This window comes from Heterocephalus glaber, unplaced genomic scaffold (genome assembly GCF_053883595.1).
Source record: "Heterocephalus glaber isolate CG9 unplaced genomic scaffold, H.glaber_assembly_v1.0 deba00001428, whole genome shotgun sequence".
In the NCBI taxonomy this organism is placed as follows: domain Eukaryota; kingdom Metazoa; phylum Chordata; class Mammalia; order Rodentia; family Bathyergidae; genus Heterocephalus; species Heterocephalus glaber.
In genome coordinates this window covers 27,061,482-27,082,234 of record NW_028258293.1, presented here as the reverse complement: position 1 = coordinate 27,082,234, position 20,753 = coordinate 27,061,482, and the positions used below count along the sequence as shown (strand labels likewise).

Genomic DNA, 20,753 nt, shown 5'->3' with positions numbered 1-20,753 from the left:
TAGCCAAGGGCCTTCCCCAAGTTTGGAGTGAGCACAGAAAAGCCTGCCGTGCCCACCCCCACTTCCCAGCCTCAGCATAGGCTGCTCTGCCCTGAATGGCAGCCTGCATTAAACATTCTACTCATCATCTCAGGGATGATGGAATCCTAACCTTTTCGGAGACACCGTGCTCTGTCACAAGCATTGCTCTTTTTAAAAGAGATTAATTCACTTGCCGCATTTTGTCCATTGGTGAAAATCACAGGGGAGAGCAAGGGTGGCTTTCTGAGGCCTCAGAGGCCCTTTCAACTGGTCTCAGCAGGCAGCTGCCCCCACCCCGCCCCTAGCTGGCCCAGGGCTTTGAAATGACTGCCTGCTGGGCATTCACTTGCAAAGCAACAAAATCAAATGGAGAGACCTGGCTTGTGAAATCCTAACTTTTGTGGCTTCTCTACAATGAGGAGAAGCAGGGGAAGGTCCTGCCCAGTTCTTGAAGAGGAAAAGTTGTTTGTGTTTGCTATAGGGGTGGTGAAGTTGGCCCTGGTTCTTGTCAGTTTACCAGGTGCACCACTCCTTACAGAATTCTGCCTTTTGGTGTGTGTCTCAGTCCTGACAACCCCTTTGCCCAAGAGGAGTTCACATCCCCTATTTCGCAGCTAGCAAATGACAGAGCTGGAATCCGAACTCTGGCCCTTGTACCCCAGTCATTGCTTTTTCCCATCACATCTCAACTCCAAAAGGCAGAAAAGAATGATGCTCAGTCAGAGCAAGCTGAGCAGGGCTTGAAAGCTGGAGTCTCACTGAAGAGCACCAAGGTTCTCCTGTGAATGACCCCACAGATCTACATAGCCCTTTCCACATTGTTCAGTGCTGCTTCTGAAAACTGTGTGGCACCGACAGGGATTGTCTTCCCCAATGGACTTATGAAGAAACTGAAGCTTAATGAGATGATGAACCTTCTTAGGCTGTCAGAATAGTAGGTGACAGAGTTGAAAATAGAACCCAGGGCTCCTGACTCTGCTTTGTGTTCTTTTGTGGAAATGTAGCAAGTTTGGAAAAGCTGCCTCTGCCATCAGTCCCTTCTCTGAAAACAATGCAACAAAGTACAAAAAAGAAAGCCTACAAATGCAAACGTGAATGCAACAAGTAGCTCAAAATTATTGATGGTCATCACAAATTAAAACAATAATGTGTTACCCCTAGACCCCTTAGATACTGATTAGGAAACTGGCCACCGCCAAGTGATGGCAAGGAGGGGGTTTGCACAGGAACATCCCTGTCCTGCTGTTGGGAGAGTCAATGGAGCAGCTATTCTGAAGAGGACACTGGCACTGTCACATCAAGAACACACATACCTCACCACCCAGGGATCCTACTCCCAGTACATACCACAGAGAAATGCTCACGCAGGTCCAGAAGGGGCATGCAGTTGGTTTTGGTGGCCAGGAGATGGTGGCTTTTTCCTCTCTGCATACCTAGGAAAGCAGCAAGGGAATATGTGGTAAATTGTACTGGTCTCCTTGTCCCTGTTTTCTTACCCCATTTCAAATTCAGCCTGCATGAGTTATTAGGTTAAGTTTATATTTCTTTTGCCTAGATACCTTGAATAATAGCCCCTCTGTCTTTGGTAAAAGGCTAAGGAATGGCAAATAGGTTTCTTCTCTGTTGCTAACTTCATTCCAGCAATGGTGTCTAATTGGTACCTCTTTTGAGGAGGATTCTGTGGCTTTTTCAACAGCTCCACAAGAAAGAGCTTCTGGGATAGATTTGTGGTATCTGTTTTAGATATAAGAGTGCTGGACAGGTGCATATTTGCCAGATGTTTGTCAGCACTTTAGACTGAGTTTTTAATCATTATTGGTTCTATGGGGTCTGTGAACCCCTGGACATTATATGCAAAATAAAGTATTTGAATGTGTATATCCAGTTGCTGCTTCTCCTCTGCATGGTCACCCACCTGGATCTGCCTGATGTCACTAAATGTTTCTTCCCTGCTTTGCCATCATACCCAGTTCCTGTTGTCCTAAGTGCTGTACCCTTCCTCCTGCTTCCATAAACTCTTCTCATTCTTCTAGGCATAGTTCAAGTCTTTCCCCTCAGAAACCTCTTGATTTTCTTCGCCTGTCCTAATTTTCTAGCCTTTCTGGACTGGGGACCAGAGAAATGAGGTCTCCTTTCAGAATTGCACTTAACGTCAGAATCCATCCAGACTGTTAAGCGTCAGAGTCACAGCCTTCCACACTACCACACACTTGCTGACTTGACAAGGAGATTTTGTGCTGAGATTTTTGTCTCAGAAGATTCATCCCCAGTATTCTTTTTTTTTGGTACCAGGGATCAAACTCCGGACCTTGCACTTTCGAGGCAGGCAGCCGAACCACTGAGCTAAATCCCCGGCCCTACCCCCAGTATTCTTAAGCCAACATCCATGGCCATAGGAAATTGTTTCCTGGGCGGGGGGTCATTTAATAGAATATGTAGCGCAAGGCCATGGACTTTAAGCAGAGGAAATCCTCCAAACCAGAGGTGGGAAGTGAGCATAAGCATTTCCTACCTTCCTCTCCCAACACTCTCCTCACAGTTTGGGCCCCAGTCCCACCACACCTCTTTCAGAGCTCTAATTCGCCAGCCCTTTGTTTGTGGGTGAAGAGACTTCACCTTTCCTGGGAGCATTCTTTCCCTTCCCTCACTCCCTTTTGTGTGGCTGACTCCCCTTTATCATCACCTCAGAGAGGCCTTCCTGGTCTTTGAGACTGGGTTGGCTTTCTGGGCTGCACAGCTACAAACTTTCTCCCTCACAGCACTCGTGGGATGTGTGGTTCTGGGCTTGGTGTCTGTGTCCCCTCAGGCTGTGACAACACAGGTCTCAGTCACTGCATCAGCAGAATCAAGAGTACTTGGCCCTCAGGGCCAGATGTGTACACAAGTACATGATGTTTCTCAACATCCTCCCAGGCTGTGGTAACTTGCTTTACTTTAGCAGCACAGACATTTTATTTGGCTTTGTCCAAAGGAGCATTTACTACAGATTATGGCGCAAGAATGGTGCTGAGGCTTAAACTTTTTAGCCTTTGGACCGTCCACACAGTGCCCATTTGGCTAGAACCTGCTGCTGTGTGGACAGCCTCCTGGTTCCCCAAGCTACCACTGCCTGCTTTTTCTTCATTAGAATGATGCCTCGGAGGCACATCACTCTCAACTTTCAGTCCCCCCTTGCCTGTCACTCCACTCTTTGATTTCCTCCTGTTCCGAGTCATCCTTTATGAGATTATACGCTCCCCTAGAACAGACCCCATGTCTTCTCACTTGTATCTAGAATCCAGCACAAGGCCAAGCACATGCTGTGGGTTTGTTGAGATCAATTTTACTTTGCCTTTCATGAAGCTGTGTGGACCCAAGGTCTGTGGGTAAGGTGAGGACTCCAGCTATAGAATCATTACCAACCTGAGTGCTGGTAACTAAACTGCCCCTAAACTAGCTGTGCATCCTTAACCAAGTCATTTCTCCTCCTAGGGCCTGTTTCCTCACCCGTGAATAAAGGAACTTGCTACCTGCTCCTTAAACTTGTGTGAAGAGTAAATGAACTCATAAATGTAAAGTACCCAGGGCAATTTCTTTCCTATAAAAGGTGCTCAGTAAGGGCTGATTCTATTTCTTTCCCTTCCTACATTTTAGGGCCTTCTGTTTCTGGGACTCAGAATTAAGATCTTAATGGTATGCTTTGTAAAACCTGTGTTCGTTCATTTGCTCAACAATTACTGTATTACTTTGTGCATTGGCCTAAACTCAAATAGAGTCCATGTGGATTCTCCTAGGAATATAATCTAGCATCTCTAACATTCTTTCCATCTTTCCTTGGGTTAAAAGATTTCCATTGTCCAGTTAGCCACTATACAGATAAACTTGAGGAATGGGATCCATTTGTAAACTGGGGACTTCCTAGGTAAGATATATCATTAGGTGTTCTCTGCCAAGCAGTGTGAAATTAAAGGAGGGAAGGAGAGCTGGGTGCTGGATGAGTCAAGGCTTCTCAGGAGAGAATCCACAAGCCAGGTTTGTGTCACATGACATGAGAACAGGATTTGAACAGTCAAAGAGGCAGGGAGGGAGCATTCTGGACCAGGGACATAGTGTCAGGGTATTAAGGTTGGGAAGGCACATTCTTTTCTCAGAACACTCGGAGAAAAACAGAGGGCCGACTCATAGAAGGAAAAGGGAGAAGTAGAAGCTTTGGGTGGATGAGGGGTGCTGGGGTTGGGGGTTTAGCTCCTAAAGGCCTCTATCTTAAGACTTACCTGGCCTACCTGCTTATTGGCTGTATTATTTCCACTTGTGTCTATGATAAGCTGTACACTGAACATACTCCTGTCTTTTTTTAGGCTGTTGTCAGAAGGTGCAGATATCAATGCAAGACACAAACTTGGCTGGACGGCACTCATGGTGGCAGCCATCAACCGAAATGACAGGTGAGAATCTCCTTCCACACAAGACTCCCTTAGTCATATCTCTGCAGATCAGGTTCCTGAATGCTCTGCTCCCTGATTGTTCTCCAGAGGCAGGGAGATGGAGTCAGTTTAAGGTACTAGACTACACCTGGGGCATGAGACTGTGGAGGGGAAAGGTCTGGCTTTGGCAACCAGCTCCATTAATCACTGACTCTGTGACCTTGGGCCAAATATTGCAACCAGATGTTTGAAAGTCTGTTGTAAATGGTTAGTGTACAAGTGCAAGTGGTCATCATGTTCTTGTTCCTCACCATCTGTCCATGTTGAGAAATCTGTAGTCACTGTCTCCAACAAGGGGACCACTAGGGGCTTTTTCTTTGGAGGTTCTCTTGGAAACTAGGAAAGGTAGGAGTCTTCCTTCCCTTCTATTGGAAGCTGTACTATTTTCCCACTCATTTCCCCATTCCATCAAGGTTGTAGATACTGTATAAAGATCCAAAGTAGTATTCTTTGTGTTCAAAATTATCTCTAATTGTCAAAACTACCCCACAATATATGTATTGTTATGCTCATTTTGCAGCTGATAAAGCTGAAACCCAAACAGATAAAGTGATTTCTCTAAAGTCACATCGATTAGAGCCTGGCCTGGCTGCCTACAAAGTGGGTGTTTTGTACTATATTTCATTACTGCCTCCTGATGCCATGTCTAGGCTAGTACTGGATGCTGCTTTTCCATCCCAGTCTATTCTGATTTCTTCCTCAAAGTTTCTGTAATTTTGGTGGGGAAGTGTACTTTTACTCTAGCTGTGACTGTGCAAAAAAATTAAGTGTGAAAAGGGGTGCTTTGGGGTGAGGTGTTTGTTTTGTTTGCTTTGTAGTTCAGGCTGGCCTTGACCTCACTATTGTAGCCCAGGCTGGTCTCCAACTCTCCTGCCTCAGACTCCCAAGTGCTGGGATTACAGCATGCACTACCGTGCCTGGCAAAAAGAATGCTTTTAAAGAAAGCAGACTGGGCACTTCAGTAGCTGCCAATGAAACTGATGGTCAGAGGGACCCATTTTAATTCTCCATTCAAGCGGGTCATTAAGGCTTTTTTCTTCCAGGAATCTCCACATTTGGAAGGGTCCTAAATAGGGAGGAAGACCAAAAAAACTGGGACTTTTGAATACAAGGGTGATCTGCCTCTGATTGACTGAGAGAGAGACTTAGCTTTCCTTGAGTTGGGTTTCTCTTTTGCTCCTTGTGAATTTATTCTCAGTTTTATTTATTGTCTTACACTCCAAGCACTTACTCTTTAAAAGATAACTGATATTATACTAGGGGTATACCTCAGATAAAGTGCTTGCTTTTCTAGCACACTCAAGGCCCTGGGTTCAATCCTTAGCACTACCATGGGGTGGGGTGATATTGATATAAAAATATAAATCAGCTTTGCAGTTGGGAGACCTGGAATCCAATCTTAGTTCTGACCTTTAGTTGAATTTCAGAATTCCATGAACATCTGTTTCTCCATGAGAAATTACCTGTTTCTACATTTAGTAAATACCTGTTCTGAGCTAGGCCTTACATTAGTCTTTGGATGATCAGGGACCTTGGTGGAGCTCACATCCTGACCTGGAAAAGCAATGCCAGTAAAGAAACAATGCATGGTGTCGGGGCCAGGGATTTAGCTCAGTGGTTCCACTGCCTGCCTCGCAAGCACAAGGTCCCAAGTTCCATCCCCAGTACCAAAAAACAAACAAACCCATAATATATGGTGTCAATAGTGATGTCAGTGCAGACTGCACAGGGTGTTATTGAAGCAGAGGAGGTGAGGAGACTCCATCTGTTAGCAGACTAGATGCTCACTATCTCTTCAGGCACCGATAAAATACTGTATGTGCTACAGGTTATAATGAGTTGTTATTTCCCTGTGCCCATGTTAGACCCCTACACATATGTATTTATTCTCCACTACTGACCCTCCACTACTGTACCCCACCCAACCTTCTTCATTCCCGGCTTGCAGACAGGAACAGCCAGTGCTGAAGGAAGGGGTATGTTCCTGGCTGGGTATATTTTCCGAGTTGAGACTGAATAGGAAATAACACAATACTTAAGAGTACTGTCAGGTAGTAATCAGATAGCTAGTAGATATGCTTTTAGGGACACTTCTCTCTGAATCTAATGAGTTGTTGGTTTAACTGATTGCTCTGTCTTTATCTAGGGTCATTAGCAAATCAGCAATGCTTGTTGAATAAAGTGAGAATGTTGGCTTGTATTTAGTTGCTTTGGTTTCTAGGACTGATTACTAGTTTCTTTAACTTTGTACCCTCCTCTTCCAGTCTCCACGGAAGACAAAGTTTTATAGAAAATAGCACTCTTAGGGACGGGGATTTAGCTCAGTGGTTCTGGCGCCTTCTGCACAAGCACAAGGTCCCAAGTTTGATCCCCGGTACCAAAAAAAAAAAAAAAAAGAAGAAGAAGAAAAGAAAATAGCACTCTTAGATTTATTTATTCACATCACAAAATTCTTTTGGGCCCCTACTGTTTGCCAGGTACTGTTCTAGGTACTTGAAATAACATCATTGGTAAACAGGCAAAGATCCCTGCCCAAATAGAGGTCATTTCTTGGTAGAACCCAGGCAGAGAGGGGCATAGGCAGACAATAAACAATAATTCATAAGTAAACCGTATAATACATAAGAAGATAAGTGCCATGGAAAAAAAGGAAAAATAGAACCTGTAAAAAAGGAAGTACCAATACATTGGTCAGGGTGAGTAGGCTTTGATTGATAAAGTGCCTTGTGAGTAGTCTTGAGAGATTATTATGTCCATACCAATACAACCTACCAGTCAAGTTTCTCCTTATTAGAAGTGTGCTAATTCTCATAAGATCAGTCACCAGATCCTTCTGGAATCATATTGGTCAGAATTGAAATGCCACCTCCTTTGAATTGGATTTGGATGGAGGGAAAGAGCAGCACCCCTTGACTAGAGGCTGAAAGTAGAAAACTTCTACCTTCTTTGGAATGTTGGCAGCCCAGGTGCTCAAAGAGAGATCCTGAGAATATCCCAGTCCTTTCACCCTCAAGTGCCTACTTAATGTATTAAGTCCTTAGGAATATAGAATACTGTAGTCTCCATCTTTAAGGAGTTTATGTCTTACAAACTTTCATTTATCTACATATTTATTATTTAATTTAGTTTTGAGTAGGAAATATAAATATAGTGTTGTCATAGTAAATTTCTAGAATATGCATAGAAACTTAATTTATAATTTATTCCCTTTTATTTCTAAAGAGGGTTTGAAGTGACTTAAATACAAATATAAATACACACAGGAGAGTTAAAACTGAATCAAGATCAGAAATCTTATTGGTAAAAGGAGAGATAATTGTATCAAGATTGAACCAAAGGTTTTCTTTTCTGAAAATAGGTTATTGTTTTTGTAAAAATAATGTAGAGAGGAAAGTGGCAACCACCTGAATTCCCTCTATCTAGACATTTATCGTGGTGTATATACTTGTGTTATAATTTGACATACATGAGACTGTGCTAACTTTACTCACTGTAAATGAAGTAATTAGTGAAATTAAATATTAATTTAGATAGAATTTTCCTGACACACCAGGCAAAAGGGGGACATAGAGGGGGTTTTTTGGTTGTTGTTTTTTAGGAGAGAAGGACTTTATTCTGGGATCCTTTATATTAACTTTATGGATCCCATAAACATTTTTTAAAAGAATCATGTCAGATACTGATGTGGTGGGCTATGGAGGGATTCAGAGAATAAGCAGTCACAGCCTTTGCCTTAAAAGAAGCTTATTTTGACTACTGACATCAAGGACTTGAGTAATGTGATGGCTATTGTCCTCAGCAGCAGTTCTGCCAAAGATTTGCCAACATTCTATTAGGGCAGTTCTTTTGCTATCCCCAGTAACAGCTTGGGTGTAGTGTTGACTCAAGCAGCAGTCAATGGGGTCTGTCCCCCTTCTCCACAGTGAGCCCTCGATAAGCCTTATGCCACAAGGCACTTGTTTAGCCTGAGCCTGGGTGCCCCATTCCGTGTTGCACTCTGACCCACCCTAGCTAAAGGCTAAGCCACAGGGTTTCAGGATGGTACTGTGACTTAGCATAACCTTCACTGGCTAGTGCAAATATACCCAGCCTTCAGCTAAATTCAATTAGTCTTTCTTTAAGAAAGAAAAGAAATCCAATTTTACCAAACATGGACAGACGGTGGAAGGCACTTTGATGTTACAACTTCTCAGTGATGCTTTACTTAGTCACAAGTTCATAAGCAAGAAGGCTTAATTACTTGGGAAAACACAGGATTAAAACCGGACACAATGGCTGAGTATCCTCTCTCGGGTGACTTGATTCGAACCCATGCAACCCAGTTCGTGTGTGGTGCAAACTTTGATGTGTGCTATGACAAGCTGAAAGTCATGACTCCCTTGGGGAAGCTCCTTCAGATGCCATTTATGGGATATGTAGGAGGAGAGGCAGGGTCTGCCAGGCCTGTTTGCCCAACTTTGATGTCCAAGCAGCCACAGGCCCAACTATTTGCTCTTTCACTGAGGGATAGATTGGGAGCCTCCTACCTTTCGCAGTGGACAATAGCCACCAATGGAGTGTGACGACTGTTGACCATTCCAGAAGCCTGGTGGACCAGAACAGGGCTTTGGGAGGTACAGAGCCTGGGAGCCAAAAGCTGTTTATAGGACAGTCATTTTTCTATCTGTGGCTTTACTTAAAGCCCTGTGATAGTTGGATATGTTTCTAGCAGATACCAAGTACTGCTTTACTCTCTGCCCAGTAACCCTAAGATATTTGTAAATTGAAAGTTTAAGTCTTTCCTATTCCCTTCTTCAAAGAATATGTATAGGGAATAGTGGTGCGGCAGAAAAGTGGTATGATTTAGATCCTTTTAATTTTTAACTCTTTAAAAAGAAGCTGTCAAAACACATGTCTGATAAAGGGAGAGAATCTAGAATATATAAAGGACTCTTACAAATCACTAACAAAAAGACAACCCAGTTTTTAAAGTATAGGCAAAAGATATTTGCAGATATTTCACCAAAGAAGAGAGAGATGACACATATGCACATGAAAAGATACTCAGCATTATTAATCAATAGGGAAATGCAAATTAAAATTACAATGAGCTATCATCATATACTTACTACAATAGCTAAAATTTAGAAAAACTAACAGTACCAAGCCCCTGGCAAGGATGCAAAACAACCCTCATACATTGCTAATAGGAATGTATAATGGTATAGCCACATTGGAAAACTGGCAGTTTCTTAAAACAGTAAAACATGCATTTACCATGAAGTCCACCAATACCAACTCCTATGTATTTGTCCAATAGAAAAAAGATCTGCATAAAAATATTTATAGTAGGGCCAGGGATTTAGCTCAGTGGTTTCTCTGCCTGCTGTGCAAGCGCAAGGACCCGAGTTCGATCCCTGGTACCAAAATATATATATATATTTATTTATTTATTTATAGTAGTTTGGTTCATATTTGCTAAAAACTAGAAATGACCCATGTCCTTCAACTGGCAAATGACAAACTATGGTACATACATACAGTGGAATAATACTCAGCATTAAAAAAGAAAAGAAAGCACAGACTACTTATATGTGCAACAACATGGATGACTCTCAAAAGCCTATGCTCAGTTAAAGCCAACACAAAAAGCTGCCCATTTGTATGATTTATATAATCCCATTTATATACCATTTTGGAAAAGCCATGCTTTAAGGACAAAAAAATCAGTTAGAGGTTTGGTTTGGAAGTGGGAGGGGGGTATAAAGGAACTTTCAGGGGAAAATGGAAAAAATACCTAGTATCTTGATTATGATGGGCATTGCTTGGCTACATATGATTATCAAAACTCATCAAATTACACATTATAAAAAGGATGAATTTCACTGTGTGTAAATGATACTTCATAAACTGACCAATAAAAACTTGTTAAAAAGCCATCATCCCTCTCTAATTTTTGTTATTCATTGTGACCAGTGGCATACTGAAAATTCGTATCAGTGATGTCAAAATTAATTCATGTTAACAGTAACCTGGAATATTTTGGGTTCTTATAGTTGATGGTATCGCACATTGGAGAATTATGAGTTCTTATTGTAGAAAATGAAGATTTATGAATTTATAGTATCAGTGATGTTATAAAATATAGTTACTGATGAATAGTGATAAAATTAACTTTATGAATAGTATACACTGGGCTTACATAAAGTCACAAAGTATAAGATCTTCATTCCAGCAAGGAGAAAGTCCAGGGTGCAGGATGGGGAGTTTTCCTCTCCCACACCATTCCTGGGCCCCTTACCCATGCTCTGTTAGGCAGGAGACTCCTATAGAGGCTGTAGTACTTAAGGAGTGGAGATCCTGAAGGAAGACAGCAGAGTGGGGACATTCCAGTTGGAGTCTACTTGGGCTTGCTGGGTTTCTTTTGAAAGGTCCTGCCTCTGAGAAGGTAAGAACCTTAGACCAAGTGCAAAGTATCTTCCTAACTGTTTGAAATTCCCCACAAGAATCATCTCTCCCTCCTCCTCCCTTTGCTCCCGGAGTGCATTTCATCAGCATCGGAAGGACTGGTTCCCGGCACTGCCTTCCCTGGTTGGCCAGGGTCCCTGAGGAACTGAGCTAATGAGTGGATAACACGCATTTGCCAAGGCCTTCCTGGATGTGGTACCTGGGCTTTGTTAATTTTAAAATGCTGCCATCCTTGGCTGAAGACCATTTAATTCTCTCTTACAGCAATCATTTATTTTTATCATTTGCTTATTTTCCCTCCATCTTACTAAGGGGAGGGGTCATTTAAGCCCTATCTTTAAGAAACCACTAGCCCAGGCTTGCAGGAAAGGCTCTATGGACTTTTCTTTGTGGGCCACAACAGCTCCACAGGTGATCTTGGAGGCAGTAGCTGCTGCTGCCTGTGCAGCAAGACCGCTGGCAGCCTCTCTAGGAGGAGGCTGTCTTTTACTCCCAGCTGGCTAGAGGAAGGGAACTCTTGTACCTGTGCTGAAGTGTGGGTAATTAGGGAGACTGAACATGTGGAAACCCTGCCTTAGGACTACAGGGTCCCTTCCCAGGTCCCCACCTTATTCTCATCCTAGCTTTGTGCTACAGAGTGGTGCTTCATTCTGCCCGAGGAGTCAGGGCTTTATGCTGTCAGATCTTCAGTGATGATGATGGCAGTCACTGATTAGGTACCTTTTATGAGCCAGGCCCAGATCAAGCTCTTCCCGTGGTAGCTCCAATACTGAGGACAGTCCTAAAAGGGAGGAATTATTATAACTGTCTTATAAATAGGAAAAATGAAGCTCAGAGGTGCCTAGTTATGCTTGTCCAGATAGTAAAAGAGGCTGCCAGGATTTGAAACTGGGTCCCTCTGAACCCCAAATCTTGTTCTTTCCACCAGACTACACTGCCTGTTTGGGGAAGAGGTAGGGAGCAAGGCTATGGATGAACCAAGGGATGCTGGGACCAGGAGTCAGGTCAAATCATACAGGGTTTCTTTATCCACTGTGTGCTGGACACATAAAAACAGACAAACCACTCCCATCCTCAAAAAGCTGATCATCAGAAAAGGATAAAACAAGTCCCACTTTGACTGCAGAATGAGGCAGATGGTCAGTGCCATAGAGAAGACCAGTAGAATGCTGTGGAGAGATTATAGTAGATAATAGGCCCTCTCTGAGGAAGTGGGCTTGATAGGTGGACAGGATTTAATTGGTAAAAGTGGAGAGTGGACAGGCATTTCTAGAAAGACCACTGTAAGCCTAGGCTCACAAGGATGATAAAGTAGGAAGAGCTGGCAAGGTCTAGGGACCAGAGAGAGGAAAGACCTTTGTTAGCATTGCCCATAGTCCTCTCTGGCTGTGACAGTCCAGCTGTGGAACATTTGTATCCCAGAACCTGGTTTTGAACGTAAATTCTGCCTCTTACTAGTTAGGTCCTTTGGCAAATTCTTTCACTTTTCTGTGATTGTTTCCCTGCCATAAAATTGGGATAATAAATAGATCTACCTACTACCTAATGAGACTGTTTTGAGGTTTAAATGTATAAATATATAAAGTGTTTAGAATAATGCCTGTTGTATAGTATTCACTCGATGGGGGTTTACTACTTCAGTTAATAGTAACTTAATAATATACTAGCAGTAATGTCTTTTTTATTATTACTGATATTAGTGCTGATTATGGGTTGACCCAAAAGGAGGTTAGTAAGTCACCTGTAAGTAAGCCTGCCTTTGATTAAGATGGGGAGTGTTACCTGCCTGTCCTCAGTAATTCATAAGTGACTCAGAAGCAGTAGGGCTTTGGAGATTCTTTTTCCAGTCTTTCTCATCTAGAAGCGAGGCCTAGAACATGGGACCTCTAAGCATGGTGCCCTGATGTGAGGCTGGCTTTTGTCCCAGATGGCCATCTGCCCAAACCAGCACAGTGCCCAGTATTTCCCAGCAGGGAAGGGAGGGTGAGGTGCTGGCAAAGTGCCCAGAATGCCAGCACCATGCCCCCAGAAAAGTGTGCTGGGCTAGGCATTTCTCCCACTGCTGCTGCTATGGCCGATTATCTCTGAGTAACAAAGAATCATTTCTAATCCCATTTGGAATCGTTGTTCATGATAATCCTGTTTCATAGTAATGATATTCCAGTTCCAGCATGCACCCGTTTCTAGTTTGGCAGATGCATGCCTTGACCTCAGTCAACCCAAGACACTGCTCCCTGGAAAGCAGTGCCAGCTCATTTGCCTAACATGACAGACTCAGGGTATCCCCTGCCCCCACTCCAGTGCTATAGCCAATCCTGGGGTTCTGTGTTCAGTCTTATCTTCATAGGGTGTTTGTTGGAGACAGGAGAGTATCCATTGTTCATCCAGTTCCCCTGCTAGAGGAAGGCTGTTCATTTCTAGGAACTGTGATATGGTCCTATACTTGGACCCATACTTCTTTAAAAGATATCTTCTTACTGGAGGGGGTTGGGGGTGCACACCTGTAATCCCAGTTACTCATGAGGCTGAGACAGGAGGATTACAAGTTTGAGACTAGCTTGGGCAATTTAGTAAGATCCTGCCTTGAAATAAAAAAAAAGTAAAAAGATCTATGAGGTAGATCAGCACAAAGACCCTAGTTTCAATCCCCAGTACCACACACAGAAAGATGTCTTCTTTAAAAGCATCTGTACCATCAACTGCTTATTTTAATAGGGCTGCCAGGCTGGAGGGGCAGGTGTCTGCAGTAGATATGGTGGATGTGTGTGGGTTTTAGCAAGGTGTTTGGCTGTCTTTCACAGTAACTATATGAGTAAAATATGATGTGGGAAATAGTAAATGGTGAATGACCTGGTTTATTGTTTATATATGAATGCACATCAGACTAGAGAGCTAACTCAAGTACTGGGCCATGGGGCTTTATTCTGTTCAGTAGTTAGTATCACTTGTTTCATTGAGGTCATCGGTTAATGCCAGCCAAATTTGTAGATTAAATGAAGCTTGAAGACATACTGATATGTTAAATGAAAGGGCTGGGAACATAAGAAAGTGATCTCAATGGGCCAGAGCAATAGTTAAATCTGTATTGATAAAAATTAACAGGAAGCTGGGGATGTAGACCACTTGTCTGGCCTGTACAAGGCCCTGGATTCAGTCCCTACCATAGGGATGAATATAAAGGTCAGTAATTAGAAACAAAAACCAACTGTAAAATCCAAGGTGTACTACTAAGAAGCAAAGTGTAGGAGCTGACTAAAAACTGTATGTGTGAGTCAACAGTGTAGGGTCTAGGCCCTGGATGTGAACTGATGGAACAAATACTTGTCTTATACAGGCCCCTCATACAAAGAATCAAGGTGTTCGAGGCCTGGTTCGTGCATTGTAGAGTATACAGTCTAGTTGTATGTAACATGGTAACAAAGAACAGGGGCTCCAGAATGAGACTGCTTGAATTCAGCCACTTAACAATTTACCCCGAGTGTCATTTGGGCAGCACATTTGTTTACACACTGACTATCCCAAGCATTGCTTGGCCAGTTGTCTTTTCAACCAGTCTATTCTTGCTGCACAAAATACACTCGTATGTCTATTTATTTGTTTTATATCAACTATTTTTTGCATACTTTTTTATTTACAATGTTGTATTTGCCGTTGATGTTTGTTTCTAGTGAAATGTAATAATAAGTTCTGGTTATTTTCTTTTATTACTTCACGTTTATTTTATTTGTGAAAAATAATGTATAATTTTGTGCTACAATATAAAAACTCCTATCATAAGTACATTAGATATAATTTTTGTATTTCTTCAGAACTCAGTGATATTCCTTTACATACAGAACAGACATGTTTGGGACACTGAGACTGAATAGGAATGAAGTACCAAAAGATCTGCAAAAGAAAAAACTGAAAAAGAGAAAAATGTGCACTTATCATAGAGGAAAAGTCTGTGTTATGAAATGGAAAGACAAAAAAGATGTCTCCTTATTGTCAATTATTCATGATACAGAAATGATGGAACTTGAAAGAAGAAATGAAGCTAAAAAAATTCCAATAGTGGTCAGTGATTATAATAATTCTGTGGATGGTTTTGACAAAGTTGACCAACATCTAACAAGCTATCCTATAATAAAAAAGAGGAAAAAATATCATTATAAAATATTTATGCATCTTCTACACCAAACAATATGGAACTCATTTGTTATTTATTCAAAACAAAGAGCTTCAAAAAGTCATTTACAATTTAGATTAGGTCTAATAAACCAAATAATTGAAAAATAAGGGATAGTGAAACACCAACCAGGACGTCCATCATCGACATCTTCACCATTACGTTTAGTGGGTAGACATTTTATTGAAATTATACCACCCACAGAAAAAAAGAAAAGGCCAACATGACAGTATAAAATGGGTTATTCAAAGAAGGACAATAATGCAAAAAGAATTCGGAGACTAGATACTAGTGTCCAGATTGTAACATTGTATTGTGTATTGAATGTTTTAAGATGTACCATACATGGAAAAATTATTGAATAAATTTGATAAAATGGTTATTTTCATATTTTCTGTTATCTTATGAAAATTAACAAAAAATACTCAATTTTTGGTCATCCTGTATTTAAATAATTGGACTGGGTAAGTGGTTAAAGATGAACTCTACCTCGTAGTTCTCTTTACTCATCTGCAAAATGGGAATAACCACCTACCTCAGCATTATGTGGTTGTGAAGATTAGAATGTTTGTAAAACTGCTTGGTACAGTGCACTAAGTGCATGTAGTAAGTACACAATAGGTATCTGTAGCTGTTAATGGTATTATTTTTCTCATTGTTGTTTTTGTTTTTTGGTACCGGATGGAACTCTGGTCCTTGTACTTGCGCAGCAGGTGCAAAACCACTGAGCTAAATCCCCAGCCCTCATTGTTGTTTTTGTTTGTTTGTTTTGTTTTTGCAGTACCAGGGATCTTGCTTGTAAGGCAGGCGTGGCGCCGCTGAGCTAAATCCCTGGCCCTCGTTGTTGTTTTTTACTGAGTCTAGAGCTATACCACCTCCATCGTAATCTTATCAATCATTTGCACACAGAGAGGCTGGTCTTGGCCCATTCTATAGTAAGAAGCCCTAACCGCCAGAGCCTGACCACACTGGCCCACAGGTTTGGTGACCACATGTTATGAACCACAGATTGGAAGATATGGAAGCATATTTAGAACTAGACTGAGGGTGTGATACTAGGATTGTCCCAGAAAGCCCGTGATGGATGATCTTGATTCCTTGGCTCTCTGCTTAATTTGCAATGTTTTTATTGAATCTTGCCCTTAATTATGTCACATCTGTCTGGGCCCATCTCTGATTTTGATTGCTGTCCAGCTCAGTTAGATTCCCTTTTACATTAGATATCTACTATGACCTGTTTGCTTAATTATTATCTAAAAAGATCACCATTCCTGGTACATAGCAGGGGCTAAGTAACTTTGGGATAGTAAAACTAATGAATGGTCAGATGCGTGAGAGCCAATGTGACATAGGGGAATGTGCACCAGCTTTGGACTCAGACTGGCCTGGATTTGAATCTTGATTCATGTGCTTAATGTGTTCACTTGGGTAACTCATGTTATCTTGCTGAGCCTGTTTGTTCATTTATGAAATGGGACTGATGATACCTCATTGCACATTGTTATGAAGATCTGAAATTTTGACTATAAAGTGCCTAATACACTGTGACTGCTTTATTGTGACTATGAATGATCATTGATTTTGAGATAATAAACCAAAGATTATCCTCATTTGAGGAGATTTGGAGTAAATTTTCTGCATAGGTACCCTGCTGGCTACCTGATCTTTATTCATTTCCTAAGGAAGATGACTTTAAAAAGCAAACTGCTCTCCCTGTCCTTTTCTCCCCAGCTCCTGCCTATGCCACAGGGCCTCTAGAGTAAACACACGCCAGTGCCTTTGGTCAGGCCACCGGCTTTCCTGACAACCAGTAGATGGGTTACTGAATGAGCCACAGCTCATTTAACTTTCCTCCTGAGCAAACCTCCTGAGCTGTACTCTTTTGGCTTCCTCCCCTCATCGAGGTGTGCACTGGGTTGAATAGGTGGCTCTTTGTCTTCTCCTTTGGGGCTGTGACATTCATCACAGTGATTCTGTGTTTAAATATGGGGGTTGGGGAGCATCTTCTGAGGCTCTGCATTGTGTGAGGGACGGCCTGGTGCTGGGGTCACTGCCCTCCTTGCTTCACCAACTCCAGCTGCTTGCCGGTCATCTTTGACACGTGCCTGGCCCAACACCAGCCTCTACTCACAGTACAGACTTCCTGTGAAGAGTCCAAGTCCCTACAGTTACTGAGAGCCGCCCTTAATATCAATCGATCTAACTGCCCTCCCATGCATTGGGACTCTCCACATGCCCTGAAAGCCAGAGCTCATTGAGGTCAGTGTGAGCCAGGCTTCCAACATGTGCTCCCACTTCTAATCTAATTACAGCCAGATCAGCAAATTAATTGGCCATGCCTCCCAAGGGAATTTCATGAATCCTAGGAGCTGCCACTTAGGGACCACCTTCCTGTTCCTTTCCTTGGTTTCTTCTGGGAACTATCCGGGAAAGGCCTGGTGCTAAGGAGAGGAAGATAGAGGTTTCCACACCTAACCACCTGTGGCCTAGTTTAGACCTTCCTGTGAGAAAAGACTATGTAGGGCAGAGATAGTTTTCTTCCGTCTTTCTCCCTTATTCTCATCAAATAAAATAGTGACTTCATTGTTCACCTTTCATTCATGTATTCATGTACTCATTCAGAAAACATCTGTTGACTGCCTACTATGATCCAGGCACTAAGGAAGGAACTGAGAAATAAGGTTGAGACATGGTTCTTGCCCCGTGGTCTAGTGAAAAAGAAAATAAAAGTAAACATAGTCATTATATAGTATGATACAGATCACCTACCATGATGGTAGGAACTAAGTACTATGCAGACAGAGAGGAAGGGCAGGGACCCAGGCTGGGAGTCAGAGAAGTGTCAGTTGAATTGGTGATGATGTCAGTGAGGAGCCTGCAAAATGAAAGAGCATTAACCACCTGAAGCAAGGGATAGCCTGAAGAGTGGCATCTTTGGCCTCTGATGGACTTCAGGGAGCTCATTATTTTAACTCTTGAGATCAGATAGGACTTAGAAGTTCTCCAGTTGAAGGGGTTCCCTGGAAGAATGACCTTTTGGAACAAATAGTCAAGTTCAATTAATGTATAAATAGAAGAGGATAGAGAATCAGCCATTTATTTTAAAGTCATCTATCCATGCTGTTGCACACGATATCCAGCCTGTAGCTTCTGACTTTTGCATCATGTTTCATAGTGTGTTTTCATAGTGTGTGTATCTGTTCTCTGAGTGATAAGACGTTTCATTGCCTGCAACTCCCCGTTGCTGCAAAATGTTGTGATGACCAGTCTCCCATGTTGCCCTTTGTGGATCTGCATAAGAACTTCTCTGGAAAAGAAGCAGGAATAGGGGCCGGGAATTTAGCTCAGTGGTTCTGCCGCCTGCCTTGCAAGCGCAAGGATCCGACTTTGATCCCCAGGACAAAAAAAAAAAAAGAAGCAGGAGCAGAAGTGCTGGGTCACAGGGTAAGGTACTTTAACTTGATGAAGTGCTATAAGATTGATTTCCAGAGTGGCTGCACCAGTCTGTATCCTGATAGTGCATGAGAAGTCTCAGATCCCCATGTCCCCACCAGCACTTGGCATTTTTCAGCTTTCTAACTTTTGTCAGGCTGAATTTAAAGTGATACCTAATTATTGTTTTATTTTCATTTCTCTAATAATAAATGACCCCAAGAATCTTCAGTTGTATTCAATAATCTTTTTTTTTTTTTTTTGGTTTCCTCTTCTGAGAATTGATTCTTCATATTCTGGCCTTGTCTTTTTGTTGGGCTTCTGATCCCAACATTTCTGTTAAAACTTGAATTGAGATAAAATGCTTCTACAGATTGTTACCTGAGTGTCAGTATAGGGAAGTGAGGGGCAATAGAGCACACCTCTCATGCTGTAGATATTCTCTTTTTTCCCACATTAGTAAGGAGAATAGGATGTCTGGGGATTATCTCTAGCCTGTGAGGTTCATACTGGCATCGGTAGTTCTAGTCAAATTTAAGCACTGGTATATCTTTCCACAGATCACTAGAAGCCACATCCTGAGCAGGCTGAGAAAACTGCTGATACTCTCAAGCCTTTGTGCAGCCTTTGCATGCAGAGTAGTTCCTCAGAGCAGTGATGTTTCCTGTTACAGAAAAACATAATTGAATGGAATGGTGTACTCTGCCTCCTTTAATCCCGCTGTTAAAAATCACAAAAGCCTAGTCCTACAGCATAACTTGTTTGGTACTAGCTACTCAAATTTAAGGCAGTGAAACTAAACCCAAACATGGTGCAGGTATGCCAGAACAAAGGGAAGATTGTCCTTTGGTGAATCCCCTCTGATAGGGTGCCTTCTTTCCTTTGTGCTTCTTTTCCTTCTCTTGCTGATGACCCTGTACTCCACAAATCATCCAAGTGGGCTCACTTGCCATTTCCTCATGTATGTGACTATTCCCATGCATAGCTCTCATTTGGAGATTTTTTTTTTCCTGCCTTAGCAAAAATCATTTTATTTCAAATATCGCCTCACTGCTGCTTCTGAGTGCTTTTTAAATTTGTATTTTATTTTATTTGACTTGCCTCGCCTTAACTTTTGGTACCAAGTGTTCTCCCTGGTTTCTGGCCACTTCCTTGGTTTATAATCTAGTGTTCTATCTCATCCTCTAGTACTTGACCTCTAATCTGGCTCTTCACTCTCTGCCTCATAGACACCTCTGCTGCCTGGTGTCCAACCCTTGGTTTTTGACTGAACTCTTTGGCTCACATACCCCGCCCACAGTCCTGACCTACTACCAAGCCTGTTTCCAGCAGCTTTGCCATAGTTTTCTGGCTAGACTCCTGCCCTGTTTCTTCCCTACTGTAGCCCATGATTCCAGTGAGGTTCTTTTGGACATCAACACTAGTAATGACCCATGCACATTCGTGTAGCAATTCATCTTAATCTGAGCTAGCTTCTCCAAGAAGGCACTGACTGCTTTGGTGCTCAGCTCAGATACTTTGTAAATATGTGATGGTCATTGGAGAAAAAGCCTACTATCCATTTGACAAGGTGTTTGGTGCCACTGTTGGCCACAGAATAGCCATAATTCTTCTAGTCCTGTCTATACCCCATAGTGGGTTTGCTGTCTTTTGAGTTTTATTAAAAGTGAAGGGAATCTTCTCTGAGGATGAGTCACAATCTTGGATTGCTTACCCTCTTTAGCCTCCCAAGTTTGTGAAGTGAATTGCCCATTTCCTTTGATTGGGTTAGCAGGCCCAGAGTCGATCATAGTCACTCTCGTCCCTGTCCTGCCAGACCACTGTCTGCCCTCCAGGGCCAAAGGCAGCATACATGGTTGCTTGGACACGTCCTGCAGCCTGCAAATTGGACAGATGGAATCAATACTCCTGAACCTGGAGAGGCCAGGTAGCACAGTTAGTGACATCAGCTGCCTGAAGGGACAGCCTGCCATGGCAGAGGGTGTGATTGAATGGTGATTGGACACAGCAGCTGAGGATTAACCAAATTATGTCCTTTTGAGTTTAATTGACAAACCCTTCTTACTTGGATTTTAAAACATGTCCACTTGCGCAGAATATAGAATAGATCCCTTTGTTTGCTTTTTGTTTTTTGAGACAGAGTCTTCCTATATAGCTCAGTCTGGCCTTGAACTCACAATCCCTTACCTCAGCTTCCCAAGTGCTACGATGCCCGGCAGCAG

At 42.4% G+C, this 20,753-nt stretch overlaps 1 protein-coding gene across 2 annotated transcripts in view; it reads left to right on the top strand.

Moving 5' to 3' along the window:
- Positions 1-20,753, top strand: part of Clpb (ClpB family mitochondrial disaggregase) — a 141,172-nt gene that overhangs the window by 25,566 nt on the left and 94,853 nt on the right. For both annotated transcript variants that reach the window (XM_004863300.3, XM_004863298.3), the window contains exon 3: positions 4,359-4,445. In XM_004863300.3, coding sequence (XP_004863357.1) covers positions 4,359-4,445 — 87 coding nt within the window. The remainder of the gene's footprint in view (positions 1-4,358; positions 4,446-20,753) is intronic.